This window comes from Emiliania huxleyi (genome assembly GCF_000372725.1).
Source record: "Emiliania huxleyi CCMP1516 chromosome Unknown EMIHUscaffold_119, whole genome shotgun sequence".
Taxonomy (NCBI): domain Eukaryota; phylum Haptophyta; order Isochrysidales; family Noelaerhabdaceae; genus Emiliania; species Emiliania huxleyi.
The window spans coordinates 386,380-404,030 of record NW_005201403.1 but is presented as its reverse complement, the minus strand read 5'-3'; the positions used below and the strand labels follow the sequence as shown (position 1 = coordinate 404,030).

General features: G+C 64.4%; 6 protein-coding genes across 6 annotated transcripts; 3 read left to right on the top strand and 3 right to left on the bottom strand.

Moving 5' to 3' along the window:
* Window positions 1-544: 544 nt before the first annotated feature.
* Window positions 545-1,859, top strand: EMIHUDRAFT_454725 (hypothetical protein). Its single transcript, XM_005790762.1, has 5 exons — window positions 545-727; window positions 801-887; window positions 1,075-1,173; window positions 1,262-1,346; window positions 1,561-1,859. Exons 1-5 carry the CDS (start codon window positions 551-553, stop codon window positions 1,635-1,637), a joined length of 525 nt encoding a protein of 174 aa, XP_005790819.1. The 5' UTR covers window positions 545-550; the 3' UTR covers window positions 1,638-1,859.
* A 636-nt stretch (window positions 1,860-2,495) lies between these two features.
* On the bottom strand, window positions 2,496-4,732 carry EMIHUDRAFT_440184 (hypothetical protein). The gene is made up of 8 exons (XM_005790761.1): window positions 4,276-4,732; window positions 3,954-4,156; window positions 3,798-3,875; window positions 3,577-3,710; window positions 3,396-3,435; window positions 3,241-3,299; window positions 2,717-3,160; window positions 2,496-2,516 (listed from the first exon to the last, which is right to left on the bottom strand). Exons 1-7 carry the CDS (start codon window positions 4,693-4,695, stop codon window positions 3,003-3,005), a joined length of 1,092 nt encoding a protein of 363 aa, XP_005790818.1. The 5' UTR covers window positions 4,696-4,732; the 3' UTR covers window positions 2,496-2,516; window positions 2,717-3,002.
* A 1,340-nt stretch (window positions 4,733-6,072) lies between these two features.
* On the bottom strand, window positions 6,073-6,819 carry EMIHUDRAFT_109480 (hypothetical protein; the record flags this gene model as incomplete). The annotated part of the gene is made up of 1 exon (XM_005790760.1): window positions 6,073-6,819. One exon carries the CDS (start codon window positions 6,817-6,819, stop codon window positions 6,073-6,075), a length of 747 nt encoding a protein of 248 aa, XP_005790817.1.
* A 1,083-nt stretch (window positions 6,820-7,902) lies between these two features.
* On the top strand, window positions 7,903-9,272 carry EMIHUDRAFT_224825 (hypothetical protein; the record flags this gene model as incomplete). Its single annotated transcript, XM_005790759.1, has 2 exons — window positions 7,903-7,967; window positions 8,885-9,272. The coding sequence occupies 2 exons, from the start codon at window positions 7,903-7,905 to the stop codon at window positions 9,270-9,272; spliced, it is 453 nt and encodes a 150-aa protein (XP_005790816.1).
* A 1,192-nt stretch (window positions 9,273-10,464) lies between these two features.
* Window positions 10,465-16,280, top strand: EMIHUDRAFT_429015 (putative mitochondrial elongation factor; the record flags this gene model as incomplete). The annotated part of the gene is given in 11 exon segments (XM_005790758.1): window positions 10,465-10,863; window positions 10,877-11,019; window positions 11,080-11,141; window positions 11,363-11,858; window positions 14,115-14,229; window positions 14,314-14,515; window positions 14,725-14,999; window positions 15,073-15,207; window positions 15,311-15,355; window positions 15,430-15,513; window positions 15,620-16,280. 11 exon segments carry the CDS (start codon window positions 10,465-10,467, stop codon window positions 15,959-15,961), a joined length of 2,298 nt encoding a protein of 765 aa, XP_005790815.1. The 3' UTR covers window positions 15,962-16,280.
* Window positions 16,281-16,339: 59 nt separating this feature from the next.
* Window positions 16,340-16,888, bottom strand: EMIHUDRAFT_224821 (hypothetical protein; the record flags this gene model as incomplete). Its single annotated transcript, XM_005790757.1, has 2 exons — window positions 16,340-16,655; window positions 16,752-16,888. The coding sequence occupies 2 exons, from the start codon at window positions 16,886-16,888 to the stop codon at window positions 16,340-16,342; spliced, it is 453 nt and encodes a 150-aa protein (XP_005790814.1).
* Window positions 16,889-17,651: the final 763 nt, after the last annotated feature.

Genomic DNA, 17,651 nt, shown 5'->3' with positions numbered 1-17,651 from the left:
GGGGTGATTTCGGTCATCCGTCAAAATATCTGAAGATCTGACCGGGGGATTCTCCCCAAACCTTGCTCAGCTGATCCAGCCTGGGGGGAAGGCCAGCCCTGGGCAAAGAAACCAGTACCTCATCGGGCTTCCCTGAGCGTCACAGCTCGGTGATCGCGCCGGCCGGACACCACTGAGACGGCCGTTCCGGGCATTTGAACGCGACCTTCGGGGGCAAAGACATGGGCTCTATGGCTCAGACTGGACTCCTCTTGGTCCCTTCTCATGCCCTAGGCCACACCTGGGCCTTACCTGGAGCTCTAGGGGGCGGGCAGGGTTTGCCCCCCCCAACTGGCCCGAGGGACCTTAATGCCCGCAACCCACTGTAACCTGAAAAAGAAGAGCTCACACACCTCCGGTTGCGATGGCCGATGTTGCGATCGAGCTCGACGTGTGGACCGACGTTGCCTGACCCTGGTGCTGGCTGGCCAAGGTTCGGCTCGACAACGCGATTAAACACCTTGCGCGCACCTCGCCAGCGATTACCGTCAGGCTGCACTACCGCCCATTCATGATCGATCCTCACACAAAGCCGGACGGCGAGCTGTATGCAGACTACCACCGCCGGCGGTGGGGTGGAGACGGATGGACGGCGCCGATGAAGCGGATGGGGCGTGCCGAGGGCGCTCCCTACGCGAACTGGAAGATCTGGCCAAATACTCATCACGCGTCACGGCTGCTACTTGAGGCGATTGACGCTAGCTGTGCAAGGTGTGTGTAACAGGCACCTGCGTTCTCACGCCCACGCCCAACCCCCGCAGGCGGGCCGGCACGGCCTGGGCGACGCGGTGATCGGCAGGCTCTACCGCGCGTGCTACGAGGAGGGCGAGAACGTGTCTCGCAAAGAGGCGCGCCGCAGCAGCCCCGTCAGTCTGCACACGTCGCAGGGCGCGCCGCACGGCACACACGCGCGGGTGCTGTGCGGCGGGCAGCGCACGAGGCAGGGTAGGGGGGAGTGTGTGTCACATCGGCACATCTCGGCACATCTCGGCACATCTCGGCACATCTCGGCACATCTCGGCACATCTCGGGCAGGTGGTCGCCGCCGTGGCGCGGGAGGCGGGCGTGCCCAACGGAGACGAGTACGTCCTGTCGGGCAAGGGGACGGACGAGCTCGCCGCCGAGCTCGCCAATGTGAGATTCGCCGAGATGTAGCCGAGATTCTAGCCGGGATCTAGTGGGCACCCCCCCCACCCCCCCCACCCCGCACCCCCACGCACAGGCAGCCACCTCTGGCGGGCGGCGCGTGCGCGCGGCCCCCACCTTTGAGCTGCGGGCGGGTGCCTCCCCCGCACTCGCCTTCAGCGGCGCGCGCTAGAGAGAGAGAGAGAAGCGTGGCAGAGAGAGGCAGGCACAGGCAGACACGTACACACACACACACACACACACACACACACACACACACACACACACACACACACACACACACACACGCAGATAGAGAGAGAGAGAGAGAGAGAGAGAGAGAGAGAGAGAGAGAGAGAGAGAGAGAACAGAGAGAGAGACAGACGAGTGGCTCAGGTGCGCGCGAGACAGACGAGTGGCTCTCGCTGCTTCACGAGGCGGCCGAGGCGGCGAAGCCGTCTGCAGGCGCATGAGCAGGCGCCAGCGGCAGTGTGTGCGCCTCGTAGTTGTGGCAGTACCCGCCCCAAACTCCGCGGATGACGGCGGCGCTGGGAAGCCGGAACGGTCGCTGACCCCCGGCCCGCGCTCGCCCGACGCTGAAAGATAAAGGAGGAGTGGCGGGCAGTGCTGCCTCTCGGCAGGTCCAGTAGCCTAGAGCCGTAGGCGCGCGTTGGTACTAGGAAGATAGGAATGTAGAGGCTTTAGGCGGTCATATCGAAGCAGAGCCTCAGGTAGAGTACACGCATCCCACTCCGACGCTTGTTGTCGCTTCAAAAAGACGAGGGTGTGCCCCTTGTGCCTAGACCAGGGTGCAGGGACTCTCTCTCCAGACTGTCTGTGGCGGGCAGACTGAGCGGCCTTTCGGTATCGCCTATCGGTTTCGGCTTTCGCACACCATCGTGAATGACCTAAGCCTAAGGGGGGCACTCTTCCACTTTTGTGCGTTCTTGGTACTTGGATCTCGGCGGTTTTGTGGCTCTTTGTGTCCCGGCACCCGGGCCCCTCTCGCCTCTCCTCGCGCGACCTGCGAAAGCTCACCGCGCGAGGCTCCTCGCGCGTGCTAAAAAGCACACACCGGTGCGGGCAACGCCTTCCCGGTCGCGGGAGAGGGGCGAGCGCTGAGGGTGGAAGAGATGTGTACGAAGGCGGCGGGAGCCGTGAGCGTGTAGCGCAGCGTGGGGAAGGGTAGCACGCAAACGACCGCGCGCGCGCCAGCAGCAATGAGAGCGATACATAGAGTCGGCTGGGAGGCGACTCTGGCGACTGGCGCGAACGCTGGCGCAAGGGCTGGCGTCGAAGGGGTGTCGAAGCGAACAATTCTTGGGGGCGTTGTCCTTTATGCACACACGGCACTCAGCAAAAGACACAACCACAAAGACGAGTGCTCGAGTGGTCGCACGTGGGTTCGCGTTCTAGTACACGTGCACCGCACATCATGTTACGGTCGACAAAGGTACTCCGCTGGCCACAAGTCGTGTGGCGGGTGGCGCAGCGTACGGCATGCAGGCATGCACTAGCTAGTCAAGGCAGAGAGCACACGTGGCGCGAGTACCTCATTACTCAGCAAAAGACACAACCACAAAGACGAGTGCACGAGTGGTCGCACGTGGGTTCGCGTTCTAGTACACGTGCACCGCACATCATGTTACGGTCGACAAAGGTACTCCGCTGGCCACAAGTCGTGTGGCGGGCGGCGCAGCGTACGGCATGCAGGCATGCACTAGCTAGTCAAGGCAGAGAGCACACGTGGCGCGAGAAGTACGCGTGCCCACGGTCCGAAGCCGCCGTTGGAGCGGCCGCCCCCAGCACTCTTTGAACAACGGTACTCAACGGCGGCGTCAGGGCGCCTTGGGCTTCCCGTCGGCAGACACGCACCGCGCGTCGTAGAGAGCGGCGGGAGGCGCGGTGTAAGTGCCAAAGAGCTTGTCCCACACCACAGTGCGCTTGCCGTAGTTGGACAGGGGCTTGATGTGGTGCATGGTGTGGTCGGGAACCTGAAGCGGTGCGGGGGCGCGCGGGGTGGGGAGTGAGCACACGCGTAGACAGCCTTCTCGTGAGGGAGAGGAGGGGCAGTCGCCTTTAGCTCGATGCCTAGAGTCTCGTGCAGCAGCCGGAGGGGGTTGCCGTTGATCGTCCTATGAGCCACACAGTGGAGGGGCGTCACAGGCGGACGCGTGCTCTCTCTCTCTCTCTCTCTCTCTCTCTCTCTCTCTCTCTCTCTCTCTCCAGACCAGCTCATGGTCGAGTGGCCCAGCAGCTCGACCAAGTGGCCTGGGGGTGGGGGCGAGGGTGGGGGCGAGGCGACTGGGGTGAAGGCGGTAGTGAGGGTGCGAGGGCCAAGGGGGGGCAGAGGTGTCATGAGGGCGGCGGCGGAGAGGCAGCGAGGGCTGTTGCGAGGGGATGGGCGGCAACCCCATGACAAGAGCAGAGCGAGGTGAAAAAGTGTCACGTCGCTGCCAAAGACGGCGGCAACGATGCCCGCGAGCGCGAGCCCAAGCACGTACCCCACCATGATGAAGGACGCCTCGGACCAGGTGATTGTGTACCTGCCTCGCGCGTTGGGGATGTGCGTCAGCGGTTCTGCGGCGCATGAGCGGGGCAAACTTCAATCCGTGATCGATCTGCAGGCGCACGTCTCAAAGGCGACGAGCGGACCGAACGCCTTGCCCGTGTCGGTGTGGTGCTCCTTGTGGATCCAGCGGTACAGGAGCCTCGGGGGCAGGGTGCGGGCATACGGGAAGTGGTCAGGGACCTGGCTGGCGGCGGGGGTCGCTTCTCTCGGGAGGCGCCTGTTCTCGTGGCAGGCGCGGTGAAAGAGGTAGAAGGCAAAGTCCAGGCCGAGGTCGTAGGCGAGCGTCATGCCCGCGGCTCCGTGGAGCAGCATCGCCCCGGTCGGCGCGCCCGAGCTCATCTGGCGCCACCCGAGCAGCTTGACTACCAGCGGGAAGCCGGCGAAGACGCCGAACCCCTCCATCACGAGCACGACGAGGCACTGAGGCCGGGGGGGGGCGTGAGTGAGACGAGTACAGCGAGGCGCTGGTTGGGAGGTGCTAGAGAGCCCGCGGTGGCGGGTTGGCGCGGTGGCAGCGAGGCGCGAGCGGGGACACGAGCCTTGCTCGCGTGACGCCACGTTACTCCCTTCATGGCACGTCCTTCGTATACGTCGGCGTTGAACTGAACGGACCATGTCTCAAAGATTGCAAGCGGCCAGGCGGCGATCGCCGCCCAAGGGCTGTAGTAGACCGCGAGCGTCATCCAGCCCCAGCGAGCAAGGATGGTGAAGCAGAGCATCGAGAACTGTCGCATCGCGTAGTCTATGCGGCGCAAAACATCAGGTGCTGGAGCGGTGAAGCGGATGACGAGAAGGTTGAAGATGAGGAAGCACGCCGCGACGGCAACAAAGTCGGTGAAGTCTCTTGGTGTCGGCGTTTGCAGCAACCCGGCCGTCGGAAGCTTCGCCCGCAGGGCTAGGAGCCTCTCTGAGTTCTGGATCAGCGACGCGAGGCCGTCGGCAGGCGTCGCGTTCATCATCGAAGGTCGTGGGAAAGGACCTAGGGCCGTGTCGGATCCTCTCGTGCTTGCGAACGACCCGTCACACGCCCCGGGGGATACCCCCCCCCCCCACCCACCCACCTCGCGCTGCGAGCTGGAGGCCGTGCTCTCGCCGTACGTGTACATATTTCAACATGCGTATAAGCAGAAGTCTGAGCCCTGGTCTGACAGCCTGACAGCAAACCCCGCCCGGACAGCGCCTGACAGTGCCCGACAGCCTGACAGCGCTGACAGCACTTTCTCCGACAGCCTGACAGCACGTATCTGACAGCCTGAACAGCAGAGTCTGACAGGCGAGGTGCTCCGTCGCTGTCAGGCCCTAACGTGACAGCCTGACAGCTGCCCGACAGCCCGACAGCACACAGTGGCCTGACAGCAGCGCTGACAGCCCGACAGCCCGACCAGCCCGACAGCAGCACAGACCGTACACAGACCGTATACAGCCTCTTTCTTGTGCCCCATGAGAGTTTAACAAAACTACTGCATGTGCATGTGAGTGTGGTCCATGTGGTCATGGGATGGTCTCATGGGCGCTCTCTGACTCTTAACCCTCCCGCCTCACCTCTGCGGACCCCTAGCACCGGCGGCTGTGCTACTACAAATGAAGCTACCAGCTAGCCTTCTGGGGCCCTACAGTATGTGCCTACGGCGTCTGGGTGGGGGTGGCCGCCGCCGCTTGTGCCGCCGCCGCGGTCTGCGCCTGCGCCGCCATCTGCGCTCCCCGGGAGACCTATACTGTGTGGATCTACTCTCACTGGCTGCGGTCTCCTCTTGATAGTGTCATAAGTGTGGCTGGTGAGTGTCAGAGCCTGACAGCACCCCAACAGCACCACTTGACAGCACCTGACAGTACCGGCCCTACGTCTGACAGCAGCAGCAGCCTGACAGCTCTGACAGCTCCGACAGCGTCTGACAGCACCACCCGACAGCTCCGACAGCACCTGACAGCACCAGAGCACCTCGCCTGTCAGACAAGCACCGGACAGCACCCGACAGCACTGACAGCACCTGACAGCTGGTCTGACAGAGGCACCTGACAGTGCCTGACAGTGCCCGACAGCCCGACAGATCACCTGACAGCAATATCTGACAGCCTGACAGCTAGGGCTCAGGCAGAAGTGGCGAAAGCGCGTGGCGCGAAACCCGGTGTTAAGTTACGTCAGAAACTATGCAGACGCCTCACGCGGCGAACTCACGCGTGGCGACTGGCGTGACTCTCTTTCCAAAAGAATCTTAGGCACAAGACCCCCCCCCCGGGGGGGAACAGGCCGCCGTCGGCTGTGGGAGGCGAGCGCTGCCAGCCGGCCGACGCCTGCAACTGCAAGCTGCGTTGGGGAGGGCTGCTCCTCCTGCTCGTCAGATGCCGAGCGTGTTCTCCCACTCGTCATTCTGGCCAAACTCTGCTATCTTGGCGTGGCGGAGTCCCAGCTGCTTGCTCGAGCGCAGCAGCTTGACGCGCAGCGCTCGCAGCGCCTCCGCCTCCCCGCGCGCCGCAGCGATGCGCACGCGCTTCTGCCAGCCTGCCAGCGCGGCCGCCGCGCCCTCGTTGCGGTGCCGTAGCGAGTCCACCTTGGCCTGCTGCCTGCGCAGCTTGGCGGCCATGCCCAGCGCCGCCTCGGCCTCCTCCCGCGGGCTCGGGTACTTGCTCCTGTCAAACACGAGCTGAACCAGTCCAGAGCCGCTGTCGCTGATCGTCGCGCTCGCTGCGTCCTCCGCAATCGCGCCCACCTCTACATTGTCGAGCACGAGCCTCGCCCACCGCTCCAGCACCTCAGCCTTCTCCGCCAACGGCGCGTTGACGTAGACCGCCATGCAGTGCTCCGCCTGGCCGAGGCTCTTCTGCTTCCGCGCACGCGCCACGATCGCGTTGGTCAGCTCGACATCGAGGAGCACCGCGAGCGCCAGCTCGTGCGGCGCAAGCCGGCGCGGCCTGAAGACGATCCGTCTCGGGAGCCGAGTGGCCATGCGTCTCGGGAGCTTTGCAGCCATCTCCGGGAGCGTGCAGCGCAAGAGTGGTGGTGCTGCAGCGGCCAACGTCTGCAGCGGCACAGTCGTGGACGGCAGTGGCACCAGCGCGGCGGCCAGGGTCACTGCGAGCAGCATCTCGGGGACTGGTGGGGCGTCTCGCCGGCCTTCTCTTGGCGGCCGTCCAGGGGTGCAGCGGCCGTCCATGCGCGCGTTTTTCTTCTTTCCCGGCCCGTGACGGCCGACGAGCGCGCTCGCGCTGCTCGTCAAAAGGGCGGCGGTGGCGATCGCGGCGACGGTCGTTCGTTCAGTCGTTCAGCGCTCAGGCGTCTGTCGTCTGTCGTCTGTTGTCGCATTTCGCACACGCGCGCGCCGCGCGACCCGCGTCGCTCCGCGAGGGCATGAGCCTTCCGCGATTCGATCCCGCAGCCACATCGGGTCCTTCAGCCACCAAAGCGAGATCACCCGAGAGCAGCTGACTGAGTCTGCCTCTGGCCTCGCCTCCCTCTCCTTCAGGCATTCGTGGCATCCTAGGGTCGTCCCCCGCAGAGTATCGACCTCTGGCGAGTCAGCCAGCCCCACTTTGAGGGCGCCATGAAGTACAGCGATCACCAACTCGCTGGCCTCTCCGCAAGGCCCCCCGACCGCGTCGAACTCAACGGCGCGGGCTCTCTCGGCTACGGTGGACCGGCCCCAGCTTCGGCTGAGGGCTGACAAGCTGCCGAGCCCAAATCACTGTGAGAGTCGTGATTTCTTGTTGGTTTCCAAAAATCTCTCAGACATCCCGCACACTCCGGCCGGGACAGTTTGGGATGGCCCCCCCGCAACAGTCGAGATTTACCTCGCACTATCCATGACCATGTGCGAGAACGCAAAAACAAAACAAAAACGGTCAAACTCTGAGACGAGATGGGATTTAGGGACATGTGTCCCCGCCCTGCACGATCTTGGTGTGAGGGATCTTCAATCCGTCCCCTCACCCCTGGTGCTGGTCACTACCCGACACTAGAAGAGCAGCACGAGTTGGGGCTGCGGCTACGGCTGCGTGCGGCTGCGGGATAATAAATAAATAAAAACGGACACCTCTCTACTGTGAGATGGGTAAAAAGGAACAGGTCCCCGCCCTTGCGATCTTTGTGCAGGGTTCTTTGTGGGTGTGGTCGGCGACTAGCCGGGGTCGTCCTCCCGATGGGGGACTAGCACTAGCCGTCTTCCATCTACATGGTCCCTCGGGTCCCTGCTGTGCTCCTAATCTCTTCGTACATCCTCCTGCTGATCTCCGCAAAGTCCTGCTCCCTCCCTCGTCTCGCCCTGCGCGTCTGCTCCGCCTCACCGTCTTCTGCCCTGCGTCGTCTGGCGACGGGTCCTCCATAGTCGGTCGAGGTCGCCGCCCTCCTCGTGCCTCTTCCCAACGTTCCCTCGGCGGCCGATGCCGTCTGCTCCGGCTCCCCAGTCCCCGGGTCTGCCCTGCTCTCGTCTGCGCTAGTTTCTGCTTCGTCCTCACCGGCGTCTCTCCTCTTCCTTCTCCCCTTCTTGTATGCTTTGTACATCGCTTCGATTCCTTTTCGCGTGAGCACCAGCCTGAAGCCCGCCCAGCATCTGAACCGCTCCCTAAGTCGAAGGAGCATCATCAGTCTCACCCACTTCGCTCTCTGCCCACCGTCTCCGCTCCCTCCCGCTTGAGCCGCCGTCGCGGCCCTCGTTCGTCCCACTGGCTGTTGGCCCGTCCCTGCGTTGCCTGCGTTATCCCTCCTCTGCGACTCCCTCAAGGCCGGCCGAGCCTCTTTCCACCCAGTGAAGAGCTTCCTCAGCCACTCGATGTGTTCCTCTCTCTTCATTATGCGCGCCGTAGCCTCATCATTGAGCCGGATCCACCTCTGCACCGCGCCCGTCGCCGCCTCGGCCACGACTTGCAAGTTCCTCGTGACCCCGGCGCCAAGGTCCCTCCGGCTCTTCTCCGAGAGATCATCTACCAGCGCCGGCAACCCCCCCCCGACGGCTGGGGCTAGTGCATCGTACCCGTCCTCATCCAGCACCCTATAGCGTGAGCCCTTCAGCGCAGCGACATGCGCTATCCTCAGCGTCTTCAGCGTATCCTTGGACGCTTGGAGTCGGGCGCCGCCTGTGCTACTTTGCTGATCGCCGTCCCCGTCTGCGCTCGCGCTACTCTGAGGAACCATCTGGCCTGCTCCCTATTCCCCAGGCAGGCGCCGCTAAGCAAGTGCGCCATCGTCGCTCTAGGCGGGTTCTCATCTTCCTCGGTCCATTGCTGCGCGGCTTTCCGCACGATCGGACACAGCGGGTCTCGCTTTAGTGCCGCCCTCCTCGCCGCGTCCCTCGCGGCCTTACAGACGAGGCAGCCCCTGAGTTCGCTCCTTGTGGCGGCGCCCGGGGTCTCTCTCCTCGCCTCTCCCCGCATAATCCTCTCGTGGCGCGCTCCGTGTGGCACCCCCGCCTGCTGCCGCACACGCGCTCCCACGACCGTCTTTGTCCACGTTGTGATCATCCACGTCGGCGAATTGTATCTCACGCTCGCCGTGCTGATCCTTGATCCGCTGGCGCTTGTCCCATATTTGTCGTCGTTCCCCTGACCACATCGCTCCACAGCGGCCCCGTCACCCCAGCGGCGTGTGCGACAGCCGGGGCTCTCGCAGAGAGAAATTTAAAGAATTTTTGTTACATGCCTTGTAGCTTGTTCCCTTTTACGACATGTAGAAAAGAGAGAGCACAGTCCGCACGTCGGTGACGTGAGGGCCCCGCTGCCTGATGAGGGATTCTCTGCAGCCACTCTCTGGGGCTGCAGACACAAGTGTGTGGTGCACAATCGGATCAATGTATCACATCACACGTTGGTCGAAAACCGCCAGGCCTGAGTCCACAGCGGTGGGGCATAGAGCCGCCCTAGGCTCCCCTCGTCACAAAATCAGCACGGTCCCGTCCCGTTCTCCACGAGTTGAGTACAGCCCGGTGCCACTCTGACAGGCGCGGGTGGACGAGCAGTTCCGCCTCGCTCATCCACACGCCTCTCCTCCCCGGCTCAAAGGCGAGCGCCGCGTCGGTCGACGGCGCGGCGGCCTCGTAGAACCAGGCGATCAGATCGCCGTCGACGTGGAGATCGACGGCGCGCCGCGGCGGCTCGGCCGGCTGCCAGCCTAGCTCCTCGCGCAACTCCCGCAGCAGGCCGTCGAGGCCGGTCTCGCCTGCAGCATTGGCGGTGCGACGCGTGGGGTTTGCGCGCTGCGCTGTGGCATCAGTTGGGTGATGCGGCGCCTGGCTCCAGCTTGCCGCCGAAACAGGTCAGCTGACCCGCCGCGGTGCGGGCGTCGGCGGGCCGCTCCTCCACCAGCAGGTGGCCGGTAGGGGAGGATAGGATGGCGCAGACGTATGGCGGGAGCCTCATACTGCTACGACTTGAAAATGCCCTGGGAACCCCCACTGGGCCTGGGCGCGGGCGGCGAACGAGTAAAGCAGATGCGTCGCCACAGTCCTCGCCAGAGGGGCTGGCACCACGGTTGTGTGTGGGGGCGGGGCCGTGAAAAAACCCGCGGCATACGGCGCGTTTAGCCGCGAACGGGGCCATGCTCTGGGGCTCGCGACGCGCGGCGGGCGCTGGGAGCCTATTCACAGAGGGCTGACGGGTATTTTTTCGCTTCGCTGCGCGGCCTGGGAATAGGTAGGTAGGTGGGACACGGAGCCTGGCGATTGGAGTTAGTATGTATGTAGAATGTAAGCACGAAAATAAAAAGAAACGCGCGAAAATTCGCGAACTTGCCGCGTAGGCAAATGCTGTGTCCTGTCGGCAGGAGAGCAGCCGCGTCGCGGCGGCTGCTCGCCTTCACGAGGAGGCTCTCCAGCTCCAGCGAGCCACAGAGCGTGCGAAACATCGGCATCAGCGCGCACATCGATTCTGGCAAGACCACGCTCACTGAGCGAATCTTGTATTATACGGGACGTATCGGCGCCATCCACGAGGTCCGCGGAAAGGACGGCGTGGGCGCCAAGATGGACTTTATGGAGCTGGAGCGTGAGAAGGGCATCACCATCCAGTCGGCCGCAACGCACTGCGCCTGGGGCGACCACGATATCAACGTGATCGACACTCCTGGCCACGTCGACTTCACCATCGAGGCGGCGGCCCTCCGGCCGAGCGAACCTTGCGGGCGGCGCCAACTTCCGCCGGCCGTGTGCACACTAGGTGGAGCGTGCGCTGCGCGTCCTCGACGGCGCCATCCTCGTCCTCTGCGGCGTCGCCGGCGTGCAATCGCAATCCATCACCGTCGACCGGCAGATGAGGCACGCTCCGCCGCCTCGCCTCGCCTCGCCTCGCCTCCGCCGCGAGTAGCCGCGCCCGCCCCGCTGCGCTGCCGCCGGAGTGTCGCCGGCGCCCGGCCTCCTCAGGCGGTACTCTGTCCCGCGGCTCGCCTTCATCAACAAGCTCGACCGCGAGGGCTCCGACCCAGGTGGGGTGACACTTCCGGGACACTTCTCCCGCCGAGACAGTGGCTTGGACGCTGCGACGGCACTGGGATGGCACTGCCTGGACACTGCGCAGGCACCTCCCAGACACTCCTCGACGACCCTCGCGCACCCGCCGCACAGACGCAGTGATTGGGTCATCTCGGGCCATCTCGGGCCATCTCGGGCCATCTCGGGCCATCTCGGGCCATCCTCCGCCGTGCAGACGCGGTGATCGGCCAGCTGCGCGATAAGCTGCGGCTCAACGCGGTGGCAATGCAGATCCCGATCGGCGTGAGCGGCGACCACGAGGGTGTGGTCGACCTGCTGGAGCGCAGGGCCCTCCGCTTCTCTGGGCCTGGCGGGGAGGAGGTGGAGGAGGGGGAGGTTCCTGCCGGGCTGCAGGCCGCCATGGAGGAGAAGCGCGCGGAGCTGCTCGAGAAGCTCGCAGACGCCGACGAGGAGATAGCAGAGTTCTACCTCGCCGAGGAGGAGCCGCCGCTCGGGGTGCTGCGTGCCGCGATCCGGCGCCAGACGATCGCGAATGCGATCACGCCCGTCTTCATGGGGAGCGCCTTCAAGAACAAGGGCGTGCAGCCGCTCCTGGACGGCGTGGTGAGCTACCTGCCGGCGCCGACCGAGGTGACCAACTGCGCGCTCGACTTGGACAAGGACGAGGAGCAGGTGGGGCTCACGGGTGTGTCGTCGGACCCGTTCGTCGGGTATATATATATATTATCTCGCCTTCAAGCTGGAGGAGGGGACCTGTCGAGGACACGTGCATGACACGTCCGAGACATGACCATAGGCTCGCCTTCAAGCTCGAGGAGGGGACATGTCGAGGACACGTGCATGACACGTCCGAGACATGACCATAGGCTCGCCTTCAAGCTGGAGGAGGGGACCTGTCGAGGACACGTGCATGACACGTCCGAGACATGACCATAGGCTCGCCTTCAAGCTGGAGGAGGGGACATGTCGAGGACACGTGCATGACACGTCCGAGACATGACCATAGGCTCGCCTTCAAGCTGGAGGAGGGGACCTGTCGAGGACACGTGCATGACACGTCCGAGACATGACCATAGGCTCGCCTTCAAGCTGGAGGAGGGGACATGTCGAGGACACGTGCATGACACGTCCGAGACATGACCATAGGCTCGCCTTCAAGCTGGAGGAGGGGACATGTCGAGGACACGTGCATGACACGTCCGAGACATGACCATAGGCTCGCCTTCAAGCTGGAGGAGGGGACATGTCGAGGACACGTGCATGACACGTCCGAGACATGACCATAGGCTCGCCTTCAAGCTGGAGGAGGGGACATGTCGAGGACACGTGCATGACACGTCCGAGACATGACCATAGGCTCGCCTTCAAGCTGGAGGAGGGGACATGTCGAGGACACGTGCATGACACGTCCGAGACATGACCATAGGCTCGCCTTCAAGCTGGAGGAGGGGACATGTCGAGGACACGTGCATGACACGTCCGAGACATGACCATAGGCTCGCCTTCAAGCTGGAGGAGGGGACATGTCGAGGACACGTGCATGACACGTCCGAGACATGACCATAGGCTACCCTTCAAGCTGGAGGAGGGGACATGTCGAGGACACGTGCATGACACGTCCGAGACATGACCATAGGCTCGCCTTCAAGCTGGAGGAGGGGACATGTCGAGGACACGTGCATGACACGTCCGAGACATGACCATAGGCTCGCCTTCAAGCTGGAGGAGGGGACATGTCGAGGACACGTGCATGACACGTCCGAGACATGACCATAGGCTCGCCTTCAAGCTGGAGGAGGGGACATGTCGAGGACACGTGCATGACACGTCCGAGACATGACCATAGGCTCGCCTTCAAGCTGGAGGAGGGGACATGTCGAGGACACGTGCATGACACGTCCGAGACATGACCATAGGCTCGCCTTCAAGCTGGAGGAGGGGACATGTCGAGGACACGTGCATGACACGTCCGAGACATGACCATAGGCTCGCCTTCAAGCTGGAGGAGGGGACATGTCGAGGACACGTGCATGACACGTCCGAGACATGACCATAGGCTCGCCTTCAAGCTGGAGGAGGGGACATGTCGAGGACACGTGCATGACACGTCCGAGACATGACCATAGGCTCGCCTTCAAGCTGGAGGAGGGGACATGTCGAGGACACGTGCATGACACGTCCGAGACATGACCATAGGCTCGCCTTCAAGCTGGAGGAGGGGACATGTCGAGGACACGTGCATGACACGTCCGAGACATGACCATAGGCTCGCCTTCAAGCTGGAGGAGGGGACATGTCGAGGACACGTGCATGACACGTCCGAGACATGACCATAGGCTCGCCTTCAAGCTGGAGGAGGGGACATGTCGAGGACACGTGCATGACACGTCCGAGACATGACCATAGGCTCGCCTTCAAGCTGGAGGAGGGGACATGTCGAGGACACGTGCATGACACGTCCGAGACATGACCATAGGCTCGCCTTCAAGCTGGAGGAGGGGACCTGTCGAGGACACGTGCATGACACGTCCGAGACATGACCATAGGCTCGCCTTCAAGCTGGAGGAGGGGACATGTCGAGGACACGTGCATGACACGTCCGAGACATGACCATAGGCTCGCCTTCAAGCTGGAGGAGGGGACATGTCGAGGACACGTGCATGACACGTCCGAGACATGACCATAGGCTCGCCTTCAAGCTGGAGGAGGGGACATGTCGAGGACACGTGCATGACACGTCCGAGACATGACCATAGGCTCGCCTTCAAGCTGGAGGAGGGGACATGTCGAGGACACGTGCATGACACGTCCGAGACATGACCATAGGCTCGCCTTCAAGCTGGAGGAGGGGACATGTCGAGGACACGTGCATGACACGTCCGAGACATGACCATAGGCTCGCCTTCAAGCTGGAGGAGGGGACATGTCGAGGACACGTGCATGACACGTCCGAGACATGACCATAGGCTCGCCTTCAAGCTCGAGGAGGGGAAGTTCGGCCAGCTGACGTACATGCGCATCTACCAGGGCAAGGTTGGCCGCGGCGACACGATCCAGTCGATGGCGGCGGACCGGCGCAAGGTTCGCCCCCCCGCCATCTCGGGCAATCTCAGGAAATCTCGGATAATCTCGGGCAATCTCGGGTAATCTCGGGTCCGGCGCAAGGTTCGCATCCCGCGGCTCGTCCGCATGCACGCCAACGAGATGGAGGACGTCGAGTCGGTCGGCGCGGGCGACATCGTCGCCATGTTCGGCGTCGACTGCGCCTCGGGCACCACCTTCACCGACGGCAAGACGAAGCTGTCGATGACGTCGATGTTTGTCCCCGATCCGGTCAGCTCGCTCGCGCTGGTGCCGTCCAGGACACGTCCAGGACACGTTCATGACATGTCCGTCAGGTCATCTCGCTCGCGCTGGTGCCTGCCGACAAGAACGCGCCAAACTTCTCAAAGGCGCTCGGCCGCTTCACCAAGGAGCGCCGCCCGCCGCCCCTCGCGGCAGCGGGGAGCACCCCGTCAGAACCCCGTCTGAACCCCGTCTGAACCCCGTCTGAACCCCGTCAGAACCCCGTCTGAGCCTCGTCTGAGCCTCGTCTCACACCTCCTCCAAACCATGCCGCCCAGGAGGACCCGACCTTCCGCGTGCACACCGACGACGAGTCGGGCCAGACCATCATCTCGGGCATGGGCGAGCTCCACCTCGAGATCTACGTGGAGCGGCTCAAGCGCGAGTACGGGGTGGAGTGCTCGACGGGCAACCCGAAGGTTGCCTTCCGCGAGACGGCGTCGACGCGCTCCAAGTTTGCCTACACGCACAAGAAGCAGAGCGGCGGCTCGGGCCAGTTTGGGCGGGTGCAGATGGACCCCGAGGCGGTGTCGAGATACCCGGGGCTACCCGAGATGACCCGAGATTGACCGAGAGCAGGTGGAGGGCTACCTGGAGCCGATCTCCTCCGACGCGCTCGGCCAGGGCGCGTACGAGTTCGACAACCAGCTCGTGGGCAACATGATCCCGCCCGAGTTCGTCACCGCGATCGACAAGGCGCCGCTGTCAGCTGCCGTTCCCTCGTCTACACGCCACCGCACCACACCGCCACCTTCACCCTCCATCCGAATCGCGAGGAAGCAGCGCACCGTCTCTTCACGGCTGCAGCTGCGAACAGGGCTTCCGCGAGGCGATGCTCAAGGGGACTCTCACGGGCTCGCCGGTGACACGGCCTGCGAGTAGTCCTGCGCGCATGGCCCCGACACGTCCCCGACACGTCGCTGGCGCCTCCCGCAGGTGATGGGGATGCGGGTGGTGCTGCAGGACGGGCTTGCACACGCAGTCGACTCGAACGAGCTGGCCTTCCGCGCCGCCGCGCAGGTGTGGAGACGCGAGGGTTGCCCGGCCCTGGCACTAGCAGCGTGTGAGTGGAGAAGTGTGCCGCACTTTCCCGTCCCGTCCCGTCCCTTCCTTTCCCTCCGCGCAGGGCGCCTTCAAGCAGGCGATGGCGACGGCGAAGCCGGTGCTGCTGGAGCCGCTCATGTCGACGGAGGTGGCGGTGCCGGCCGAGTTCCAGGGCACCGCGGTGGCGCTCGTCTCGCAGCGCAAGGGCACGGTCAACAGCATGGAGGGCGCCGAGTTCGTCACAATCGACGCGGACGTGCCGCTCGAGAGCATGTTTGGCTTCTCGTCCGACCTGCGAGGCGTGACGCAGGGCAAGGGGGAGTACACTATGGAGTACAAGGCGCACGTGCCCGCGCCGCGCGACAAGACCGAGCTGATGGTCAAGAAGTGGAAAGAGCAGCAGGCGGGCAAGTCCGAGGAGTGACCGTCTCGCGCGGCCGTCCCCATGTAGCTCTGAGGACTAAGCCTAGGTCCATAGCCCGGCTCTGTTGCCCATGCTCTCTCTCTTTAACCTGACACCTCCCTCCAGCGACTCCACAGCTCTCTCACTGCTGCTCTCTCCGCGCCCACTCCCCTCTCCCGCTCTCCGTGAGAGTAGTACGCAAGATGTACACGCGCTGCAGTCCCGAGTCCGAAACTCTCGCCGATGTGTCTCGTTCCGGTTCGCTGCGATATTGGTGGGCCCCGTCTTGACACACACGCCGATCACCTTTTGTTATATATTAATATTATGTTTGGACGAGAGTACGAGACCCACTCTACTCTCTCAATACTCAAAAGTGATATCTCCACACTCCAAGGCTCACGGGGCGTGCTGCTCCGACTCGAGCGCTGCGAGCCCCTTTCGCACCACGTCGCGAAACACGGCAGCGAGGCTCTCCTCGGCCGCATCGTATGCGCTCCGAAGCGGCGGGCGTTGCCCCCCCAGCGTGTGCCGCTGCCGCATGCGAGCGTGAAGCGCGCTCTGCAGCCTGGCGGCCAACCTCGCCGCCTCGCCCTGCTCCTCGCTTCCGGCGGGACCGCCGCACACCTTCTCCGCCACCAGCCTCCTCGCCAAGCCGAGGGTGTGCGTGGCGAAGTCGGCGTGGACGGCCGGCTGGGCTGCCGACGGCTCGGAGCTGTCGTTGCGCGGCGATGACCCGCCGACGCCGCTGCCGCTGCCCGCGCTGACGCCGCTGCCGCTGCCCGCGCCGACGCCGCTGCCTGCGCCGCACGTGCTGCTGCTTGCACCGCCCGTGCTGCTGCTTGCACCGCCCGTGCTGCTGCTTGCACCGCCCCGCCCAAGCGGCGCTTGCTCGGGCGGCGCCTCGGTCCGGCGCGGCTGCTGCAGGCTGATTTGCTCGGGCGGCATCCCTCCGGCGCGTGCGCACGGCAGCGCCGGCAGCAGCAGGGCGAGGATGGAGCCTGTGGACAAGTCTCGGGCATGTCATGGACGTGTCCTGGACAGCGCCGGCAGCAGCAGGGCGAGGATGGAGCCGTGCTCAGCCTTTGGCTTGAGGGTGTGCGCCTTGAGTCGCGCCTGCGGTCGAAGGTGCCGCAAAGGTGCCGCGAAGGTGCCGGGAAACTGCCGGGAAAGTGCCGAGAAGCTGCGCTCGCTCGCTGTTTGGCGAGACGAGGAGGGGGAGGGGGAGGAGAGGAGAGGAGAGGGAGGAGAGGAGAGGAGAGGGAGGGAGGTGCGAGCAGGACGACGAGGAGCCGCGCCTCCACCGCCTTTGCCTGGGCCTCGTTCTCGTACGCCACATGCGCACCGCCCACACGCGGCACGTCTTGCGGCGGGGGCAGCGTCGCCCACCCGCCCGCTGCCGCGGCGCCAGCCCCGCCGCCGCCGTCCGCGCCGTCCACGCCGCCCGCCTGCCCGCTCCGCCGCGCCTCCTCCTCCACCGCGTCGCGCAGCAGCCCCGCCAGCCTCTCGCGCGAGACAACCGCGCCGCGCCGACTCGCCGCTGGCCTCGCCTCCCCCCCGCCTCCTCGACCCCCTCCTCGACCCACCTGTCTCACAGGGCCAGCGACCACGGACTGATCTGCTCGTATCCAAGGGGGGGGCGAGCACCAGCTCGTACAGCCACTACAACTACCAGTCCTACTGCGGCGACGACTGTGCCTCCGAGAGCGCC

Bases quoted from the DNA above. Each gene is read 5' to 3' on its own strand.
- EMIHUDRAFT_454725 (XM_005790762.1), top strand. From the start codon at position 551: ATGATCGATCCTCACACAAAGCCGGACGGCGAGCTGTATGCAGACTAC. The intron at 1,174-1,261 runs GTGAGATTCGCC...CCCCACGCACAG, and splicing joins TCGCCGCCGAGCTCGCCAAT to GCAGCCACCTCTGGCGGGCG. The intron at 1,347-1,560 runs GCGCGCGCTAGA...CGAGTGGCTCAG, and splicing joins CCCCGCACTCGCCTTCAGCG to GTGCGCGCGAGACAGACGAG.
- EMIHUDRAFT_440184 (XM_005790761.1), bottom strand. From the start codon at position 4,695: ATGATGAACGCGACGCCTGCCGACGGCCTCGCGTCGCTGATCCAGAAC. The intron at 4,157-4,275 runs GCTCGTGTCCCC...CCCCGGCCTCAG, and splicing joins CGTGGCGTCACGCGAGCAAG to TGCCTCGTCGTGCTCGTGAT. The intron at 3,876-3,953 runs GCGCCTCCCGAG...CCTGCCCCCGAG, and splicing joins CGCGCCTGCCACGAGAACAG to GCTCCTGTACCGCTGGATCC.